The sequence below is a fragment of the Capra hircus genome, chromosome 19 (assembly GCF_001704415.2).
Source record: "Capra hircus breed San Clemente chromosome 19, ASM170441v1, whole genome shotgun sequence".
Lineage (NCBI taxonomy): Eukaryota > Metazoa > Chordata > Mammalia > Artiodactyla > Bovidae > Capra > Capra hircus.
Window position 1 is genome coordinate 24461316 of NC_030826.1, and position 16070 is coordinate 24477385.

General features: G+C 43.8%; 1 protein-coding gene across 1 annotated transcript in view; it reads right to left on the reverse strand.

Moving 5' to 3' along the window:
* Positions 1-16070, reverse strand: part of ZZEF1 (zinc finger ZZ-type and EF-hand domain containing 1) — a 94463-nt gene that overhangs the window by 39547 nt on the left and 38846 nt on the right. The window contains exons 18-28 of the mRNA XM_013972156.2: positions 15722-15836; positions 13056-13215; positions 11768-11889; positions 11538-11660; positions 10477-10643; positions 10311-10392; positions 9305-9506; positions 7488-7636; positions 5566-5806; positions 2603-2682; positions 43-136 (exon numbers count right to left, since the gene is read on the reverse strand). Coding sequence (XP_013827610.2) covers positions 43-136; positions 2603-2682; positions 5566-5806; positions 7488-7636; positions 9305-9506; positions 10311-10392; positions 10477-10643; positions 11538-11660; positions 11768-11889; positions 13056-13215; positions 15722-15836 — 1535 coding nt within the window. The remainder of the gene's footprint in view (positions 1-42; positions 137-2602; positions 2683-5565; positions 5807-7487; positions 7637-9304; positions 9507-10310; positions 10393-10476; positions 10644-11537; positions 11661-11767; positions 11890-13055; positions 13216-15721; positions 15837-16070) is intronic.

Genomic DNA, 16070 nt, shown 5'->3' on the forward strand with positions numbered 1-16070 from the left:
CGGAAGGCCCAGAGATAGACGACAGCTGGAGCTGGCACTCACCCAGGCTCTCGGGGTTCGCCTCAGCAGCTTCTGGCCCGCGCTGATCTTCTGCCTCACTCCCCAGGTTCATCAGGGACTTCTGCTTCATCTCTAACTGGGGGAGGGTTTGAGCCACATTGTTACGTTGTCCAGACAGGGCAGGAAGAGCAGCCACAGCAAACTATTAACACTTCAAAAGCACACAGTGTTGAGATCCCAGAGAACTTTATAGCCCTATGGTGAGGACACAGGACCGAACTGCTTTCATTTGTCCTAGAAATAATCCAGAATTTGAAGCTGCTTAAAGGTCTATCTGCAAAACTACCTCCTTTTCAACTATGTGTTATATGGGAGGGATTTGTAACCACGATCCTATTCTTTAAAAAAAATTCTGGAGATGGAGGGGCCCTTACCTAAAGCTAACCTACTAATAAAGAAGTGAGGTCTTGGTTAGGACTAGCCTTTAGGACACTGTGTTTCCACTGTAAGTGGCATGGGTTTGATCCCTGGTTGGGGAACTAAGACCCCAACAAGCTGTGTGGTGTGGCCAAAAATCACACATCCAGTTTGCAACAGAGGTTGAACTAAAGCTTGATCTCTATCCTGCTCTGAAGGTGAGGCTGCCTCTAAGTGATGCTAAGACTGCTGGGCAAAGAATGGTGCTTCTGGTGCCAGCACAGGCGACGGTCACAGTGTGGGCCACAGTGCTGACAGCCCAGGAAGAAGACCAATGATGCACGGAGACCAGGGTCTTAAGAGAGAAGGCTGGCATCTTGTCCAGTCACCGGCAGTCTGTCCTGTGCTGAACCAGGAGCATAGTCTACGATATGCTTTGTCCCAGCTCCCAAACCCTTTTCACTTCGGCTGTCTGTGGGAGGGAGTTGACTTTATCAGACACAGTTTCTTTAACTGCGGGAGGAGAAGGGGGCGACAGAGGATGAGATGGTTGGATGACATCACTGACTCAATGGACATGAGTCTGAGCAAAATCCGTGAGAGAGTTAAGGACAGGGAAGCCTAGCGGGCTGCAGTCCATGGGATCGCAAAGAGTTGGACATGACTGAACGATTGAACAATTGCCTTGGTTTCTCTGTCAATACACTGTCAGTACGCTGATTCTCTTCCCACCATTCTGATGATGCTATCTTTAAGTTTCTCTTGAGAGATCCTGTTCATCCGGGTCTCCACCTATCTATCTAGTCTACACTGAGCACCAACTATGTTCTCATCATCGGGGACTTTGTCCAAGGCTGTCTGTTCCTAGAAAAATGCAAATATATATTTTAAAAACTATTACCAATGATTTGAAGTCATTCTTACCTCTGCCTTGAGATGTATATTCTTTCATATTTATTAAATTCTCCAGCTAGATATCTTAGATAACCTAGGTGTCCTCAGACTTAACATGTCCCAAACTGAACTTAGCTCCCCACTCCCAGATCCAAGACCATTCTTCCTACTCTGGTTAATACTTTTCCCACTCACCAAGTCACCCCACCAGGAAACGAGAACAGTCCTAAATTCTATCTGCCTTTTCACCATACCCATCAATCACATAGTCTAATTATCTTACCTCCCAAGTAGCAGAAGCCATCCTCATTTAATTATCACAACAAGTCTCCTGCATTCAAGCTTTTTCTTTTCTTTTTTTATTTCTTGGCCTCACAGCATGTGAGACTCTAGTCCCCCAACCAGGGATTGAACCCATGCCCCTTGCAATGGAAGCACAGAGTCTAACCCGCTGGACCACCAGGGAAGTCCCCTCCTGCTTTCAATCTTATTATTCACCCTCTACTCATTTTAAGATTGCTTTCTCAATTATTACACAATATTTAAGATGGTTGTAAATATATATAAATAATACTACCTACTCATCTCCACACCTAAGAAATAAAAAGAATTCTCCTTTACTTGTTATCATTTCCAGGCATTTGTGTAATTTTACTATGTATTTATTTACATGACAGAGAGATCTGCCTTATGTTTAAGTTTTATTTGAGGAATACCCTACCTATGCCTTCTACAGCTTGCTGTGTTTTGCTCATCATCACACTTGTGAGCGCCATCCCTGTTAATAAAGGCAGCTCTGCTTCATTTACTTTCACTGTAATATAGTACAGTATGGTAATATAATATCCCCTACGAATGGCTGTCTTGCTCTCCCAAGTTTATTGCTGTCACAAAGAATGCTGCAGAATCACTCTTCCAAAATGCAGAAGGCCCTCTCCTTTGAGAAAGCCCTCCTCTCTGCCTAAAACCATCATTGGTTGCCCAGAATCCAACGCAATGCTTTTTCTCCTCATCTACCAGGTTAGGTTCCACCAAGCAGCCTTTGGGTTACAGAAGAAGGCAAGTAAGGGGGGCTCAACTGACTCCTGTGTACTGTGACAATCTAACTTTACCAAATTATGATTTCAAGGGTCCTAAATTATTTTTTATCATTTATCCATTTGCATCACTGAACTTTAAGTTCTGAAAAACATTCCTAAAGTTATATTCTCGAGAAGAGAGCTACTTACCTTAATTCAAAGATGTGGTAGAAAAACTCAAAATATATAATAATCACAAAAGAACATCTTACCATCCATATTCGAATTCCGTCAGCCAAGGAATACACCTGTGCAAACTCCTCACTCAAGGCTGTCTTGCCCCCGCTGTTTACTGGGGAAAGGAGAGGTTACATTCAGTTAACACAACTCACCACTGCAACATTAAGCCCAAAGTCACTTCCCCATCTCTGCACAGGAAACCTCTTCCCCTGACACTTGCACATTGTCTGTGATAAGAGAGGACTCGGGGGAAAACCATCAGCAAACTACAAACACCTGTAATGGGTTCTCTATGTTACTTCAAACTAACTTTTTTTTCAAATGAGCAGCATCTGAAATGGATATACTATTAAGGTAAAATATAAAATATAGTAAAAGCAAAATAAAAATAATTAAAAGTAAGAAATAATTTTTAACATGAAAAAAAATTCAGGGTATATATTAAGTGAAAAAGGTCGGTTATGAAACAGTATATACAAAATTATATTATTTAAAAAGAGTATACAGGACTTCCCTGGTGGTGTGGTGGATAAGAATCTGTCTGCCAACTTAGGAGACATGCATTTGATCCCTGGTCTGGGAAGATTCCACATGGTGTAGAGCGACTAAGCTGGAGCCCATGCTCCAGAGCCAGTAAGCCACAACTACTGAGCCCATGTGCTGCAGCTACTGAAGACCATGAGCCCTAGAGCCTATGGCTCCACAGAAAGAAAAGCCACTGCAATGAGAAACCCTTGCACCACAACTAAGAGTAGCCCCTGACTGCCACAATTAGAGAAAGCGTGCATGAAGCAATGAAGATCCAGCACAGACAGAATAAAATAAACAAACAATTTCAAAAATAAAAGTAAGATATACAGAGCATATATAAAAACATGGTATGTACATACACGTATATATACATATAACTAAAAAGCCAGGTAGATACAAAGAAAAATGTTCTCGAAGTGGTGAAATTACAGTCGATAATTACTTTAAGCTTTTCTATACTTTGTAAGTTTCTACATGAATAGGTATAATTTTTACAATTAGAAAAAAATTTTTTAAGTTTTTTTTTTTCTGTAATAAATCCTATGAAGCCTGTCCCTTCTCTTCATCTTAAAAGCAAAGGAGGGACTTCCCTGGTGGTCCAGTGGCTAAGACTCCACGCTCCCAATGCAGGGAGCCCAGGTTTGAGCCCTGGTTGGGGAACTAGATTCCACATGCCACAACTAAGAGTTCACACGTTGCAACTGAAGATCCTGCATGCTGCAACTAAGGCCTGGCGCAGCCAAATAAATAAATATTAAAACAAATAAATAGCAAAGGATACTATATGAGAACAGGGTGACACTCTCTGTTGACCCAATGTTGATGCAATGAATTTTCTGAACACCTAGAATGCGCCAGGCTCTACATCAGGTACTGGGAATGCGATGCTGAGAAAAACAAACATGGCCCCTGCCCTCAAACAGCTTACAGTCTAGTTGAAAAATTCCCATACATTTCTAACTCAAAAAGGTGACAATTTTTTAGACAAAGATAAGCAAGTTAGCGAGACAAGGACCACTCTCAAAGCAGATCAGTCTTGAAGAATCCACAAACAGTCCCTTAGAGGCAGGGACAGAAAGGACAGGGACCAATTGTGCCTCCTTCAAAGCAACAGCGGCAGGTATTCTAGAAACAACTTGTACACGGTGAAACAGTTCTTGTTCCCACACTTGACTGTGTGTATCTCAAGAGCAGATAGGTATGAACACGATTGGAAAAAGAGCTGGGGGACCTCTCCCCCAGCCGGAAACCTTCTGTATCTCAGCTTTTTACTCACAAGGCTTTTATCCTTCCACTGACAGCTTGCACAGGTAACCAAGATTGTCAAGTTCTCTTACTACAATTTGACTATGAGAACATATACTGAATTATTTTTTCCCAAAACCATGATGATGTCAGTTCACCCCCATCCCGTAGCAGAGATAACACTCTTCTGTGTAACAGCTGTTTTCTTAAGTCACTCATGCTTCAGCATAATTTTATTTGAGCAGCTTCTTAAAGGAAATATTAAGGTTTGAGCGAGTAATTGAGATATTTTAGACCTCAGGAAATAAACTCTGCAATGTGAGACACAAAGAACTAAGCAATAAAGGTAGCAGTGCTAATAATATCCTTAGTAGTAATAATAATAATTAGAACAATAATCAATTAACTACTTACTCTAAGGAAGGAAGCATTTGTTTCTGCTAATTTCATTGGCACCATGGAAAGAACAGACATCCTGCCAAAATGCTTGGGACAGCCATACCCTGTCTTTACACTGGGTTTGAAATGTTTTTCCCCTGAAAGATTATGAGTAGGGAGAGACCCTCCCTCTTTGTGGTTCCTGTTAAGGCTCTAGTCTATACTTACTGTAAATACACAGAGATGGTATGCCTCGGGGACGTGAGGGAAAGCAATGGCAAGGAGTGTGCTACTGACAAAGGAAGCTGAGCAGGGAACATGCTACCAAGAAGCCGCAAGTCTAAAGATAAGAGTTAATACCTGCATTTTTCCTCCTTGGTTAGTATACATTCAATAATCAAAACTTCTTTGGTTTTGACTGGAATTTCTTAACATGTTAGAGCTTATCAACTCTAAACTTTACAGATAAGGATACTCGGGTGCAGAAAGGTTATCTGATTAATCTGAAGCCGCACAACTTCTAGTTTGTTAGCTGGAACTACAACCCAAGTTAAGTTTTCTTTCCATTAAACTTCTCAGCAGTCTTCCATGAGAATTCCGGATAAAGACAAATTACCTGTTGATGAGGAAACCCAAGGCTACTTGCTATATATTGCAATCTGCTGACTATAAATTGGTCACGAATCTCTTGATTGGCACAGTAGGAGTGACAAGATGAAGTCTATAGTTGTAGAAGGATGTTTATGTTCCAAAGTATTTTAAAACTTTCACTTAAGAAACGCTTTCTTAAAACTTAGCAATTGGCCTTCAGATCAAAAATATTCCCTGTAGTATAAGTTACCATATTTTTGCAGCTTCTCATATAAGTCTGGAGTGCGATACACCAGAGCAGCAAAGGTGGCGTTCACAGCTTGATCAATAGTGGAACCAGCAACTATATCTGTCTTTGGGGCCTGTTTTCTACATGCCTGTATGAATCCTTTGAAAAGTTCTGAATATGGCCCACAGAAGTTCTGGGCAGGATCTGACTGTGCAAAGTCAAGAAGAAATTGATGGCAGGGATCATCAGGGATGTTCTTAACCTGGGAACAATAAAACAAGAAAAACCATCATGTTTAACATATTCATTAAAAAAAAAAAGTTTACTGAACAACTACTAGGCCAAAGCAAAAGTATAAAACACAGTGCATACTCTCAGGAAGTTTCAGTCTATTTGGGGGAGATCAGACAGACACACGGGTTATTAAAAAAAAAAGTAAACATAAATAAAACGTTAAAAGCATTTAAACTACCACTACCATAAAGCATAGAGATTATCGAGTGCCAAATGCCTAGAAGGGACACCAATGCTGAGAATTCACAGGAGAGAGCTCCTGGCAGGTTAAAGTAATTAAGAAAAGCCTTCTGGAGGGGATGGGCTTTGGTCTGGACCCTGAAGACTGGGCAGGTTTGGCCCTGAGGAACACAACCGTTAGCAGAAGTTAAGAGCCAGTGGGGAGACTGACCTGGCCTGAAGTCTCAGCTGGGGAGTGGTGGGAACTAGAGTCAGATAGGTAAGGTGAAAGGAGACTGTAGAGAGCCTTGACTGTCACACTGAGGAGTTTAGACTTCACCCTGTGGGCAATGGGGAGCCATTAATGGTGCTTGGCAGTGGAATGACAAGATAATGCAGTGATTTAAAAAAAACAAACAAACTTGGTAGGTACCAATGTAACAATGCAAGTGCGAGATGAGGGCCTGGATAAAGATGGAGACAGAGGAGACGGAAAGAGATCTCAAGGAAGAATCCACAGGGCTTGCAGCTGACTGGAAGGAAAGGGGAGAACAAGGTGGGGATAAAGGTGATGCTAGGTCGCAGCGGCTTATGCCTGGGAGAACAATAATGCCAGTAACAGGAGCAAACAGTCTGGGGAGACAGCCTGGTTTTACACCTCTGAGTTAAAGGGAGTCAGAAAACTGAAATGGAAATACCTAACGGGAAGACAGGCATATGTGACTGGAGCCTGGGAGAACCAGGGCTGGAAACTCATTCTTTAGGTTTTTCCCACACATATGTGGTGACAGAAGAGAGGAGACAGGATAACATCTTGGTGGGTTGCAGGAAAGCAAAGAAGCCTGAATGAAGCCCATTTTTTATAGAAGAAGGAAAAAGAGAGGTCAATAAAGGAGGCCGGGGGAGTAGAGACATGTAAGAGAAGACAGTGGACTGCCATGGAACACAAGAAGAAAGGGTCTGAAGGAGCAGAGAAGTTAAGAAGAGTCCCTGGATCCAGCCACTAATTACTGAAGAACTGGGGTGGGGGAGAGTGGGAAGAAGGGAGAAAAGTAGTAGAACTGAGAGAGGGGGACAGAGAGATGAAAAAGACACAGTGGGCAAGCTTGTTTAGTTTATATTATTAAAAGCCTAAATAATGTGCTACTGTCCCATGGAGAACAAATAAGCATAGCATGCACCATCTGTTCTTAAGTGTGACTCAGCAGGCACAGGAAATAAACTCAACTCATTTAAACAAGGCCTTCAAGAGAGATTTACTGAGCACCTACTATATGACCACAGCAGAGTCTGCCAGTTGATAGTTCTGAACACCCGTTACCCTGGCCCCTGTGAGGACCCCAAATGAACAGAGGATAGTTTCTGCCCTCGAGGAGCTAATAGCTTCGTGGGGGGTGATAAGATACATACACAGATGTTTATAATTTAAAGTAACAAACATTAGTAAACATTTATCATTCCAAATACAAAGATAAGTGAAAAGTAAATACCTCCTTAATATCCTGGGGTGGGTGAGTGGGCCAGCTTGCTTCTAATCCCAACTCTGGATGTATTTGGTGCCTGAAGACAGGTTTCCACAAGGGGGAGTTTAGGACTAATGCCATTTTTGCCTGAGGTACGGCCATGTTACTGCCTAACTCTGCAAAGAGAAGAAGGCGGCTTATGAGAGTTCTATTTTTCCCTTAATATACTGAGAATCTTTGAACTGATGAAGGAAAGGCTTAAAAAAAAACAAAAAACCTGGCTATTAAGACTTGCAAGGAATTACCCACATGTAGCAGAACCTAACTGTGATCCTTCATAAACACATACCCTGGTGAACTGAAAGCATCAGGCAGTCCCAAAATGCTGCCATTCTGTATGACAGGTTCAGGTACAGATCCCTCTGAAATAACTAAGCCAGGAAGCAAACCGAAAACAGAATGAGAACCATCCCTTGGGTACAACAGGAGACCTCTTAGAAATACCATGTTCATAATTTGTAAACTTTAACTTGTAAAAGGGCTTCCCTATAGCTCAGTTGGTAAAGAATCCGCCTGCAATGCAGGAGATCCCAGTCCAATTCCTGGGTTGGGAAGATCCGCTGGAGAAGGGATAGGCTACCCATGCCACTATTCTTGGGCTTCCCCTGTGGCTCAGCTGGTAAAGATTCCATCTGCAATGCAGGAGACCGGGGTTCGGAAGATTTCCCGGGAGAAGGCAAAGGCTCCCCACTCTAGTATTCTGGCCTGGAGCATTCCATGGACTGCATAGTCCAGGGGGTTGCAAAGAGCATGACTGAGCAACTTCACTTTCACTTTCAAGCTTCTAAAAAGAATAACAGTAATAGAAAAATACCCACCATATATGTGTTTATGAATAAACAAAGAAAAAAAGACTAGGTAGAAATAGATTAAAATGTTAATAATAGCTATGTCTGGGTATTAGGATTAAAAATGCCTTTTCCCCTTAGCCTTTTTCCATTATGCAATTTTTTCCATGACATTTTACTTTAAAAAGGAGAAAAATTCAAGAAATGATACAGGAAAAAGATTACACTAGAAAGCTTCATTCTATTTGTTTCATTCATTCTTGGATGAATTTAACACATAAGTTGAAGAAATCACTTTAAAGTAAAATCCATGTTCACATATTTACACATATTCACATAAATAGTCACATAATCAGAGAATATACAATTAACTTATTCTGAATTTCTACCTTCTTGTGGGAGGGTATCAGAACTTAACAAAAAAAAATGAGGACAGTGTTGCCAAAACCAGCCCCCTCCCTGACTTGTTCTCCATAGACAGGGAAACCACTGTGGCCCTGGTGATGTGCCCCAGTGTCTGAGTCAAGCAACTAGATGAAACTGGTGTCAAGGGGACATTTTACTTTGGTTGGCTTTCAAGGAAACTGACGGAGAAGGCAATGGTATCCCACTCCAGTACTCTTGCCTGGAAAATCCCACGGACAGAGGAGCCTGGTAGGCTGCGGTCCGTGGGTTCACGATGAGTCGGAACACGACTGAGCGACTTCACTTTCACTTTTCACTTTCATGCACCGGGGAAGGAAATGGCAACCCACTCCAGTGTTCTTGCCTGGAGAATCCCAGGGACGGGGGAGCCTGGTGGGCTGCCGTCTATGGGGTCGCACAGAGTCGGGCACGACTGAAGTGGCTTAGCAGCGGCAGCAGCAAGGAAACTGAAAGGGAATTTGATCAGTCCCTTTGCTCTGCCACCACGTGGAGACATCTTACGGGACGGGGTACCACTTTGCTCTTCAGTGTGGCTGTAGCAAGGAGAGAAGGGACAGTTCGAGGACTTACGGTGCACAGACTTGAGTGCCATGCACTGGGAAGCAAGGCGTCCCATCAGCCGGGACACCAGGAGCTGTAAGTCCAGCCCCCAAGACACAGCGACATCAGGCAGGCCGTAGGCAGTGACGGTGAATTTGTAGCCCCACTCATTGTTGCTGCTGTCGGAGTGGAAGAGAAACTGCAGCCGGGGACCAGCCTTAAAGGTCACTTTCTAGAGACAAACAAAGTCATGTGGTCAAACCAATTAGAGAAGGCAGCATTTCAGTAAGAAGTGTGTTCTTCTTGACTCAAAAAAGCCTAAATTTAAAACTGGCTTATATTCTCACCATTATGTCTTATCACCCCCTCTGAAAGTACTAAAGGAGAAATGAACAACGGAGTAATGAAACAGAAAATTCACCACTGCACCTTATGAAGAAGCAAAGTTGAAAACTGCTGGTCGGTTTCCTAAATCTCAGATGCCCATCTGCCCACCACCTACTCAGCCAGAGACCATCCTGCCTGCTCCTCTGCTGCCAACCAAGACCGCTGACAGTGACGCAACACTTAACTTCCCAGCCCCAGAGACCACGTGGCCCTAACTATGAGGGGATCCTGGCTTTCACCACCATGGTTGGGGCCTTGCTGGACCGATCGGCCCTTCTTACTAAGGATAACAATTCGCCATGTACTCTGGACTATGTGATACAGACCAGGGGCAGCAAATTGTTCCTATGAAGAACCAGAGAGCAAGTTATTAGACTTTCTGGGTCATAAGTCTCTGTCTGGTGACTCAACCACTCCCCCACCATACCAATGCAGCTACAGACGAAACATAAACAAATTGCCATGGCTGTACCCCCCAAAAACATTAATCACAAAACAGGTGCTGAACTCTGATACGAACACTTCCTTTCACAAAAGTGTAATATAAGTGCTTCCCGTCAAGGACTATTATCTCTGTTACCCCTGAGGCTGGTAACAGGGGAACTGCTGCAGGAGCAGGCCCCTGTGAGTCTCTGCAAACACCGCTCACCTTGGGCCACTTGTCAGTGCCAACTTTCGTGTCATAGCGTGTCTTCCCACCTCTGGCGTCGGTAAATTCCAGATAATCATACCTGTGAAAGCACAACCTCTATCACTTTCCTTCTCTCATTTTTGATCCACTATTGCTTGGGGAGAAAAGAGCAGACGAGCTGTACCTTTTTTCAGTTTCACATCTCTCATCAAATTCCACCTCGAAATAGGTTGCCCCTGGGCTGACAAAGACAGACACTTCATGGCAGTTGTTTTCATAGTTGTGGGCAGACTCCTTGGTCCACGTATGTAACACCACAGGGCGTTCCTGCTGCCAAGTCTCGACATCCAGCTAGGCAGACAAACGAGTCAAGAGAGGAGGGTTTTTGTCACTCTACATCCATCCACACCCAGGAAGCTGGGTCCTGCATCAGCGGCTCCGATGGCAGCCTTTGACACGCCCACACAAATCACCACATGGGCTAAAACTACACCTGACGTTCTCATCTATACATATCGACCAAGATACACTATACGTTTATTCAGCAGAGTAGACATGGGGTTTCTGTTGCACTATAGTAACTCTGATTAGCTTTTATTTTTTTAATTATGACTATCTGTGAGAACTATTTCTTACAAACCAGTACTAGTGTGAATTTCCAGTGGTTTAAAGAGTTGACCTCCCTATTTGGGATGTTGGCAAACCTGAGCCTATCCTGTCTTCTCCCTCCTTTTTTCAGTCTTTGCTTTTTTTTCTTAAAAATGGGCTTTTAAATATATGCCCTTTGAATTCCCCAGAGTTGTGAGATCCAAATAAGATATTGAAAAAACTTTTGAGTCCTGTCAGGTTGAGAAAGGAAGAAAATGCTTTTAAATAACAAACCCTCTAGTTTGCCTTTCAACAACAGATTTTCCCTTCTGGATTTCAATCTGATTAATCATTTATAAGGTTTTTATATAACATCATGTGCTACACAATGATGAAAGTAATCTATGTACAGCTTCCTCGGGGTCTCCTGTCTAATGCTGACCATGCCAAATCAACTCAGACTGGCAATTATCCTTGTTGGCAAAACCAACACTGATAAAGTTGATAAACACTGAAAAAATACTGGTAAGACAGATGGAGCCCTTCTAGAGGCAACTTATTTGTGTAGACCTGTACTGAGTGGTATGTCTCATGACGCATGGGCATGGTGCTCTTGAGAGGCGCTACAAGGCATGTTCAAATGCCAGCTCGAGGTACCTTGTTCACTCCTCCATCAGGGTCACTGCAGAGCTCCTTCAGCAGCTCTGTCAGGGCACTGAACTCTCTCAAGAGCGTGCAGTGTGAAACGTCCAGTGTGCAAAAGTCCAGCAGAAAGATTACCTGAAGGAAGATGAATGACGCAGTCAGCGTCCGCCTCAGAGTCAGCCAGGGATGCAGATGACCAACCCCTCTCCCGCCTCTTACAAACAGCTGCCGTTCTGTCTTACCAGCTGGCGAGCTGCCATCGACAACACCGAGTTACATAATTTTTCTACTATGGTTTTCCCGCTATACTGTGACAAAAGGGATTCCAAAATCACTCTCATGCGTGCCAGAAACTGCCCCACATCTGCCAAAACATAAGGAGAAGAGTTAATAGTTTCTATGGTAGAAACATCACTTGCTTGGTTACCATCAAGCACAAAGCTGGAGAGGGTCACAGGAGCTGTGGAGGGACTCCATCAGGAAGACCATGAGGTCATCAGTGAAAGTGAAAGTCACTCAGTCGTGTCTGTCTCTTTGCAATCCCATGGACTATACAGTCTATGGAATTCTCTAGGCCAGAATACTGGAGTGGGTAGCCTTTTCCTACTCCAGGGGATTTTACCAAGCCAGGGATCGAACCCAGATCTCCTGCATTCCAAGCGGATTCTTTACCAGCTGAGCCACAAGGGAAGTCCATGAGACCATCAAGTGTCCTACAAGTGTTTTCCGCTGGGAGGGAAAACCACTGCAAACCTCAGTCGAAGTTTACTCTTAAAAGTGAGGGATTTTTTTTTTTTTTTTGGCCTTTGCTACTTTTCAATGGGGTGGAGGTATGATTTTTATATGAAAGTACATGGCTGACCAAGCCAGTTGTTGGTCTGCCTTTCCCTTTGTTTACAAAGGGCCTGTCTCCAGGTATACCATTCGACAGGCCAAACTTGAAGAGTTAGGACTCAATACTGCAAGCTTTTTTGACACAGCTCTGAGATTAGGTTTGATGGAACTGCTTTTTCCACATACAAATTCAAAGAACTTGTTGGGTTTCCTATAATTTTCTGGGGATTTAGGGGACATGAATCTGAAAAATTTCAGTATCAGCAAGGATCACAGAAGTGCTCACATATACCATAGATTTTGAAAGTTCAAGACTTCCTTTTTTAGATAACTTGATTAAAAGAGGGAAGACAGACTGTACTGAAGAGGATGGTACAGCACTCATCTCAGAGTGTTGTGTGACTGCAGAAGCAATGTTTGGGCTGTGAAATGACTCAGCCCTTCAATAAACACACTTGGGCACACTACCACATTCAGAAAGGAAACTCAGAGCAAAAAGACATGCTACAGAATTCTATTTTAGGGGGAAAAAAAAAAAAAAAAAAAAAAAACAACCTGAAGACAGACCTGATTTGTAATAATGAAATGAAAACCACATACACTCTACAATATGCATGAAGTACTAAGATGAGAGCACACACACAGAGCCAAACCCAAACACCTATCTGTTTTCAAGGATTCTGTACTGACACTTACATCTGTCAGTGAGGTCGCGGGCAAGATCCTTGGCTCCAGAGTCCGTGCTCTTCAGCTGCAGGTAGCACCAGGAGAGCAGGCTGCCTTGGACAGACCAGAACAGGGAGGACAGCACAGAGCCCACCTCCCTTTGAGCTCCATCAACCATCAGCAGCTCACACTGCACAAGAGGAGACAAATGGAGAGTGTTTACAAGGTCACTTGCAGAACACAGCTGGGGCGGGGCGTTCTCTAAGAGAGCAGCTGTCAGAATGAAGAGATTTAGGCAAGTGGGGAATAGTTATGAGAGAGCTTTCAACCCCAAAGTGACTGAGAAAGATGGTAGTATGAAAACTCCTCTCTTGCCCTCTGGCTTTTCAGAACCTTTACAGATGGTTTTGACTTTGTGGACCATCCCGTTCTGCCCCTTAGAAACCCTACACCCTAGTTATCTCAGCTTTCTCTCTCTCTCTCTCTTTCTCTGTTTCTCTGTCTCTCCTCCTCTCTCTCATCTTCAAAAATTCCTTTTTTCTCTGGCTCCTTCCTCTGAGCCTTCAATCAAATCTCTTACATTTTAGATGGTCATGGACACGTTGCTATATTTAAAACAGATAACCAACAAGGACCTACTATATAGCATATGGAACTTTGCTCCATGTTATATGGCAACCTGGATGAGAGGAGAGTTTAGGGGAGAATGGATGCATGCATATGTATGGCTGAGTCCTTTTGCTGTTCATGTGAAACTATTCCCACATGGTGCTAGTGGTAAAGAACCTGCCTGCCAATGCAGGACACGTATGAGACATGGGTTCGATCTCTGAGTCAGGAAGATCCCCTGCAGGAGAAAATGGCAACCCACTCCAGTATTCTTGCCTGGAGAATCCCATGGACAGAGGAGCCTGGTGGGCTCCGGTCCATATGGTCACAAAGAGTCGGACACAACTAAAGTGACTTAGCACACACGAAACTATTACAACACTGTCAATCGGCTATACACCAATCCAAACTAAAAAATAAAAAAATAAAAAAACACCCATTTTACAAAACAATTCTTTATCCCTCTATGGCTCTCTAACCATCATCTCTATTCTCCAGTTTCTCTGGAGAATCACCTAACCTCTAGAGATAAATTATTCTATCTATAAAGCACAAAATACGTTATTTTCATGTAAATGCCCCAAACTGGAAACAACCCAACTATCCCTCCAAAATAAAGTGGATAAATAAATTATAGCAGATGCATAAGGGGAATATTGTGAACCAGTGAAGGGTGGGGGAGGAGGGCGAACTATAGCACACACATCAACATGGATGAATCTCAAAAATGCTGAGTGAAAAAAAAACTTGTCCCAGAAGACTGTACACCATATGATTCCATTAAAGCCCAAACCAGGCAGAACGAGCCTGCTACGTAGGGATAACTAGAAACGAAAACAAGGGCATGATGACTATAAACTTCAAAATGGTGGTTCCCTCTGGTCAGGAAGAAAGAAGGGGAGCCACGGAAGGGCACAGCGGGTGAGAACGGACTTCAAAAATACTGGGAACATTCTGGTTCTTAAAATAGCCATTCTTTAAATTGTCCATCAACATACATTTTTTTGGTACATGTATTCCATTTGAAAGGGTTGCTCACACCTGCTGCCCTCGCCTTTCCCCTCCCTGTCATTCTACCCTTTCGGGCCCTACCACTCCCTGATACCGTTCCTCAAAGGCATTGGTCACTGCCCAGAGAAAGCCTCCCCATTCGACCTAAGTCCTGAGGGCTCTGCTGACTACTGTCCTGAAACTCTCTCCTCGCTCTGCTTCTGTCTCTCCTGAATTTCTTCCTGCCAGGCCTTCTTACTCTCCCGGCCACCCTATCTACGTAGATGCCTACAGGTGAAGAGAGGTCACCGACATTTACGGCTTCAACCAGCACTAGCTGGTTAATGACGGCAAATCTCCATTCCCAGCACTGACTCAGCTTGAGTGTTCAACGAGACTTTGTCACGTGAAGTCCTGCCAGACCAGAAACCCAATGTGCTCAAAGTCTAGCCATTATCATTCTCCTCTTCAAATTCCGGCTCCTCCCCATCTTGTCACTGGTTACACATGCTGTTCTAGCAGGAACACCCCTCCCTCTCTGCCTGGTCAGACGCTACTGGTGGGCTCATGAGGAGCTCCAGTATCACCTCCTCCAAAAAGCCTTTCTCAAGCTTTTCCCCTTCATGTTAAAAGAGAAGAAAAAAGAAAAAAGTATTTTAAAAATCATTAGCACAGAAAAGAGATCATCCTTTCAGATTTGATCAGCCTGCAGATGTGCAAAGTAATCATAAATTTTAAAAAAAGTTATAAGTGATTTCCCAGAGAATTCACACCACAAACACATGACTCTGTGCTGGGTTCACTGACTGACACCAGGGCACTGGTGGGTAAGTACCCATTCTTCTTCTTCAAAGGGAGTCTTTATGGGCACGTTTGGGTATTTATTGCTGGCCGACGGCCAAGAGGCAGGGAAGCGTCCCCTCACTTGTTCGGGGCAAATCGTCCTCTTACTTGACTTGGAGCAAAGGCAGGCGGGGAAGCTCTGTGCTCACGGGCACGGAGTTACAGTCACATCGAAAACGAGGGCTAAAGCGGAAGGAGCCATGACTGCTTCCTGTCTCCTAAAGAAGCCGAGGAAATGGAGCGGCGCTGGTTACCTCTCGAGTGGCAACAGACAGCAGGGTGTTCATGACCGCCAGCACCTCGCTGATGTCCATATCCGCCAGCTCGCCTTTCTCAGGCAACAGCAGAAGGCCGCCCGGATCCTTATCACTGGAAGGACACAAAGGAGTCATGACACCTCGTGTCAGGAAGGGGATTTTCAAGCCTTCTACCTCAAAAGAGAACCCAGCAAGTTTTCAGTGTCAGTTCTATGGCATGTGAGGGGTTTGAGTCAGAACAGGGTCAGGGTTCCAGTGGGGTCTGTGCCACTGTCCATCCACAAGTCCTTATGTAAGCACAGGCCCGTAAATCTTCGAGTCCTTAGAAAAGATGCCAGGGAATAAA